The sequence below is a fragment of the Musa acuminata genome, chromosome BXJ1-4 (assembly GCF_036884655.1).
Source record: "Musa acuminata AAA Group cultivar baxijiao chromosome BXJ1-4, Cavendish_Baxijiao_AAA, whole genome shotgun sequence".
In the NCBI taxonomy this organism is placed as follows: domain Eukaryota; kingdom Viridiplantae; phylum Streptophyta; class Magnoliopsida; order Zingiberales; family Musaceae; genus Musa; species Musa acuminata.
Window position 1 is genome coordinate 28,420,825 of NC_088330.1, and position 6,750 is coordinate 28,427,574.

The following is a 6,750-nucleotide window of genomic DNA, read 5'->3' on the forward strand; positions in this document are numbered from 1 at the left end:
ATAATTATTTTCAATTACAAATGGGGTATATTAAACTTTCGTGATGAAGAGAAGCCTCCATTTTCCTTGACAGTGCTGTAAACATGTATACACCTGCTGTCTTCTTCTCGATGTTATCACCACTACAAAACCATGAACTAATAGACACTTAAGCATTAGGATAAAAACTATTCATCGATGCTTATTCATACTTATATAATACATCCAACGGGAACAGTATATTTTACTATTTGTTTGTCACTTCTATGGTTGTGCACTGCTATTTCATTCGAGTACATGCATGTCTACATCTTAATTTACTGCTATTAATCTCTTTAGTGTTGAAGACGAGTATATAATGAGATGGAAGGGTAAGTACACATTGACTTTTGGAATGTGATGACTTCTATAAAACTCATCAGTTAATCATTCTGACTTCCTGCCAGCCCCGACATTGAATTCTCGTCATAATTCCCTAATGATAAAATGTTCGGTGAAGCATCAACCAAGAAGAAAAAAAAGATGAGATTGACAAGAACCACATGAAGACGAGAAAGAACCCAATAGAATTGACTCAGGAAGGTAATTCCCATTTTCAATGCATCTGGGAGAAATAGAGAAAGATCTGAACAACGACGACCTTTGTCTGACAAGAGGCTAGCATATGATATGGTTTCTGGCAAAAGATAAGATTGATGAGAGAGATAAAATGTCAGCTCGCAAATCCAGCCAGTTTCTTTCTCCAAAGCCTCTGCCGTTATCATGCTTTCTTGTCATTCTTCCTTATATCCAGGCCAAAGAGAGAAAGAGACGAGTGAGAGACAGAGAGAGGAGGGATATCCTATGCACCTCAAATAAAGAAGTAATGCATGCAAACAACGAAGGGACAGGATAGACAGGCGAAGCAGAATGTGAGGTTTCCACTATAACTTGATTCCATATCCCCATGCCATGCATGGCCTGTGACTTTCTGCCCTCGGGGCTGAGACATGACCTCAAGCAAGATAAAAGAAAGGATAGCTTGGCATATGATACTCTTAAAAAAACAGGAGGCAAGTAAGCCATTAAGAACAAAGGAATCCTTTGCTTGCTGGTCTACCTGTTGCCTAACTACTTCAAACGAACTCAATGTTTTTGTGGTCGTCCATTTCCAACCCCGGCAGGGCCTTAAGGGTGAACCCCGCAAGAAGAGTACACTAGTAGATTGTGATCCCGAGAAGTCAAAAGGCTTAGAGTGAGAGGAGTAGGAGAAAGCTAAGTCATGACGTTAATTAGATGCAATCGCCTTGGAGGAAATTTAATAGGACACATCGTCTAAGATATATAGAAAACTGGAAACAAGAATAAGACACTACCACTGGTTCTAAATTCTGAGAGAAGCACATAGCTAGCTTAGCTCTAGATGTAAATGATGATCTACCTTGCCAGCCTTGGTGAGTTCTTAGCTCTCTAAGGCCTTGGGTGGTGCGGGAAGAACTGGGTGCCCGCCATGAAGGCGCTAAGTGGAGTGGTATAAAGGGCGGATGGATCCAATAATCCGGTGGAAGCCGCCGGGGTTGTCGAGCTAGTGGGTGCAGCAGGAAGGCTAGTTGCAATAGCAGCTGCGGTGGTAATAGCAGCGGCGGCCGTGGAGGACGAGGATTCACCGTGGAGGGCGCGAGGAGTCGAAGGGTACTGGGAATCCGGGCCCTGGTCGTAGAGGATGCCCCTGAACACATGCCCACCGATGCTGATGGCGGTCTGGTATGCGAACTCGTCCTCGGCGTCGTCCATCGGGCTGACCCGCACGCACCGGAACACTGCCGGCGAGCTCACCTCGGTGGGGAAGCTCACGGCCTCCATCCCGCCGCCTCCTGCCGCAGTTCATTTATACTTGGTTAAGTGGACGCCATCAATAACTCTTACACTCATTATTAGCGTAGAAAGGTGAAGAGGGAGCAGGACAGTGAAAGACCGGAGTGAGTCGGAGTGATGGAACTGAGCACACGCAAAGGATTCGAGTGAATAGTGGAATTGATACAGGAAATAGTAGAATGATTTGTACTGCATGTGCTGCTGGTGATACCTGATGACGTGGTGGTGATGGCGGTGGGGAGGCGGGTGGCTATCTCCCTTGGCCTTTTGGAAGGCTCTCCTCCACTGCCACCACCTCCACTTCCTCCGGTGGGAGCTCCGCTGGTCGATCCACCGATTCGGAGACGCTGAGATTGCTGCTGAAGGGCAGCGGCGGCGGCGAGCTGATGCTGGCGCTCGCGGCGCTTCGCAGCTGGGACCCAAGTGCTCTTGACGTGCGTGGGGCACTGGAAGCCGCGGCTCTTGCAGCAGGTCCGGCACCGCATGTGGACGCAGTCCTTCTTGGCCTGGTTGCCGCAGTCTTGGCAGCTCATCCCCCCTCCGCCGCTGCCCCTCATGCTTATCGTGCGGCCAATAGCTCCACCAGCTTGCAGCGGCTCATCCGAGAACGAGAGGAGCCCGGGGGTGGAGGTGTACAGATGGTGCTGCTGCTGCCGCTGGATTTGCTGCTGGTGCTGCTGCCATAGCTCGAAGCCTCTCGTGTAGGTGATCTCTTCGTTTCTACTGCCACCACCACCGACGCCGCTTGATCCGCTGCCGTAGAGGAATAAGCTCTCAGGTGGGATACCTTCTTCCCCTCCTTGCCTGCTTCCCCCACCTAGAGAGAATCCTGCCATGCTCCCTCCTCTGGAAGTTTTAAATCCATAGCAAGATCGATCGATCCCCCTTCGCCTCCTCCTCGTCTACGCTCTGCCCTAATCCACTAGATCTAATTATTTATAAAGAAGAGAAAAAAAAAGGAAGCACAGAGTATAGCATGACAAAACTATAAAGCAACTGATAAAAAGGGCTTAGAATTTGGGGAGGGGGGGAGGGGAGGGGAGGGGAGAGAGAGAGAGAGTAAAATAGGTGATTGTACCTCTAGAGAGTTACTTCTATCCTTGTAGAGCAGTAAAAGGGCCGTTCTTGATATGCTGGCTTCGTTGCTACTTCACTGCTAATATTGTCTGCTTTTTGTTTTCTCCGATCTCTAACTACTGAGAGAGAGAGAGAGGGAGGGGACGCAGCGGCAGTAGCAGCAGCGGCTGCAGCAGAACTACTCTCCCTCTCTTCTCACTCACTCTCTCTCTCTCTCTCTCTCTTGTTCTTTGATCGTTCCAAATCACTTCCCTTCTCTCTCCTCTTTCTCTCTTTGGAGAGTTATATTTAAGACATGGAATTAGAGCCACTGCAACGCCGCCATGGAGACTGCAAACCCTCGCTGCCGCTGCCACAACCTCAATTCCATTTATTGCACCACCCCTCCTCCGCACTCTCTCTCTCTCTCTCTCTCTCTCTCTGGCGGAAAACCTATTCTCTCTCACAACACACACACACAAACAAAAAGGATGATATAGTTAATGGATTTAAGCTAGGAAAAAAGTGAGAACAATGGGGATGCCGGTGATCAGCAATTGGTTGTGACTGAGGAAAAGGAAAGGAAAAAAAAAAACAAAGGTAACAAAAGAAATCAACCTCGCTGCATCCTTTTTGTTCCCTAATGAGATCATCCATAATAAGTCATCCACAAGATGATGGACCATGTTATTGCACGATCCGAGGGAGGAGAGAGTTACACGTGTCGGACAGCCAGCTGTTGCTTGGCCGTCCTGTGTACGCGCAAAACCCGGTACTTTTGCTGCCTCTTCACTTTAATGTCCCTGCTCAAAAGTTAGAGGCCTAACCACAACACCAACAGACAACCGAGAAAAGAAGACCTCGCGAAAAGTCTGCCCTCATTAAACCATCCATTTGAACATTTCTGCCATTGTCTTTAGCGTGTAACACTCGGTGTCCATATCAATGCCAGTGTCACCAAAAGTGCGAAATCGAAAAGGGAAAATTGAAGTGTTCCTCAATATCAGTGTTGCACACAGTTCACAGAATGAATGGGAGAAGATGACAGGCTGGTCTTCTTTATTCTGCCAAGTGAAATGAACCCAAGTTATTATTATTAATAGATTGGAGTGAACTCGAAGGAAGAAGCAGCAGCAGCAGCAGGAGACTTGGGATTACTAGCAACGCCAGCGAGGGTGTTTCTGACCCGTCGTCGTAGGTCCTCGTATTCGATTCCTATCCATTTCTTTCTTTCCCTTTCTGGGTACTGTTTTTGACCTTATATTATAAGCGTATACTGCAGCTTTTAACGTTCGGTACTATACGTGAGTTTTCTATTGTCATGCATTCATTGCTCCGCCGGTCCGGCATCCCGCCGACTATAGCTACTCCACTCGGGACACGCGCCATTTCCGACAAAAAACAAAAAAAACACTCTTCCATCCGCTCCAGTATTATACATGCATGCATGGGTGATTACGAGAACTCACTGCGTCATCCTCGATAACATACTATTTGTATTTGATTGATTATATGCTTGCTTATTTCACCGGTTTACAAGGTGAAAAAAATAATGTGTCATACATTTATGATGGATTCCATTAATAGTTCGGGCATTCGGATGGCTACTTAGCAAAGCCGGTGCAGGAAGTTAAAGACCATTCCATGGATGAGTAAGATTTGGAATAATTAAAGACCTGACTAGCGGATGTGAGATGATTGGTCCACAGGATGAGGACCACATATAGCTCAGCACCACATGGCATGATCAGCGTACTATGATGTGGTCACGCTGGGTTCGACCACTGCATATCTAACAAGAAATTGAAGGTTTCTTTTCAAAGCGGAGTTGGAGTTAAAGATACTGTCCATCGACCATTTGAGTACATGGAGATGGATAAGATTCTGCTGGTTGAAACTAACACGGTAAAGAGGAAACCATGCGTTATACTGCATCAGTAAAACTCGCTAATCACGTACTTAAACGTGAGGTGCCAATGTTAACCTGCAGTGGTATCTGCATGCGGAGCAGGACAAGAACGTGTGATTAGCGGGACATTTCTCAAGCTAATAGTTTTTAAGATTTCACTCGGAACTCAATTAATAAGGGTCGACGCTTGCTAGCTGTTGGTTGAACCAAGAAAGAGTAAGAAAAGGGTACAGTTTCCATCTACTAATTATTATCTTTGTTGACAGGAATACCTTATTCACTACATCGAGATATATATATATATATATATATATATATATATATATATATATATATATATATATATATATATATACACGGGGTATGGATGGATATAAAATGTAGGGAAAGGACATTCATGGAGCTGATTTGCTGGGAGAATGATGCGGGGGTCTCCCGATGAACATGTCCCTGTCTCTTCTCCTAACACCTCGAGCCCTGTGTGGCCTCCCGGGAGTTGACTCTTTATCTTTTCTCTCCTCTGAATTCTCCAGCTCTCTCCCTCTCCCTCTGCTGCTTTTCTCTCTTCTTCCCATCTCGACTGGCATTGTCGGACTCAGAGCCACCGTGACACCATAAAAGAATGGAGCAGACACGGAGAAAGCGAGATTAGAGAAGAAGGGGACACAAATCCCGGAGCTAACAAACTCCCTTCTCAGCGTCCACACAGAATCCATGTGATCGTGGAGTATGCATTCGTCGATAATATTCCATATGCGTGTGAATGTTTAGCGCCAACACCGCGTTGCAAAGACAGAAAGAAAGAGAGAGAGAGAGAGACAGAGAGGGTAGCTTTCTTTTCTTTCCCCTCACTAACTCCGTGATGTTAACCCATCCATACATGATTAGTGGTGCATGACCACGAGGCGTTGCCCAGTGTTTCCTTACTGTTGGTTTACTCTCATCTCGCTTCCATGCACGTTAGAATAGTAGACCTTATAGCATTAGACAACGGGAGGGCTTTATATTAATCTTTATTTACCATTACAGCCGTTCATCCAATGATGCCGCTTTTCTTCCAATATGCGTTTCTTTTTGCTTTTTACTCACTTCCCACTCGCATGGTCTGCATGTGCAGAGTGGTATACACATTTAGGAGAAGAAGCAGAAAGTTAAGTAGGCATATATTTATACACTAGTGAAGATACTCGTATCTGCTCATCATACTTATCACCCTACTCCCTATCTCTTCTCCTATCAACTCAATGAATGTTTAACCGGAGATGCCTTTAATAATGCTGACCCTACAAAAAAGCGTAAGACGGCACTTTGGTCAAGCTTAGATTGAGTAGTGGATGAGTCGAAAGGTTCATCTTGATTATTAATTATCATCCTCATTTGCTCAACCAAGAAGCAAACAGTTGCATATGAGAAAAACACAAATAAAAAAATATGTTAGGTTATTATTTAGGGTGTCAATAAGATGAGATAAGATGGGGCGATGTGTACTTCCCACGTCTCCATTCCTGCATCATCCCTCATTTACCATTTAGTTGGGACGAAGACGGAGACAAGAAATTCCTATTGGGGGGTGTGAAGATTCACAGCTTCTTCATGTTCTATTAATTAATCCTATTTTATTTTAAAAAATAAGACGCAAGATTAGTTTATAAACACAAGATATAAAGTTTTTTTTATTTATTAAAAAAATATATTAAAAATTAAACATGATTAATTTAGTGGTTAACGTTTGGAGTAATAGGTATTGGGTTTAATTCTATAATATATATATATATATATATATAATTTAATAAATATATAATATAATATAATAATAATAACAGGATGGGAACATGTACGATGACAAGTAGAGCACCCCGTCCTTGCCCCATAACTATACATGTAATTGAATATATCTCCCATCCTCATTTATTTCCTTCATCCTTACCCATTAAGGATGAGTGGCATAATTG

General features: G+C 44.5%; 1 protein-coding gene across 2 annotated transcripts; it reads right to left on the reverse strand.

The window, feature by feature from the left end:
* Positions 1-524: 524 nt before the first annotated feature.
* Positions 525-3,446, reverse strand: LOC135651671 (protein SHORT INTERNODES 1-like). Of its 2 annotated transcripts, none has more exons than XM_065171973.1 (3): positions 2,912-3,446; positions 2,045-2,742; positions 525-1,832 (listed from the first exon to the last, which is right to left on the reverse strand). In XM_065171973.1, the coding sequence occupies exons 2-3, from the start codon at positions 2,667-2,669 to the stop codon at positions 1,429-1,431; spliced, it is 1,029 nt and encodes a 342-aa protein (XP_065028045.1). In that variant the 5' UTR covers positions 2,670-2,742; positions 2,912-3,446; the 3' UTR covers positions 525-1,428. The 2 variants fall into 2 exon arrangements, with proteins under 2 accessions (XP_065028045.1, XP_065028039.1); XM_065171967.1 differs by having other exon boundaries at positions 2,045-2,747.
* Between the last annotated feature and the right edge of the window lie 3,304 nt (positions 3,447-6,750).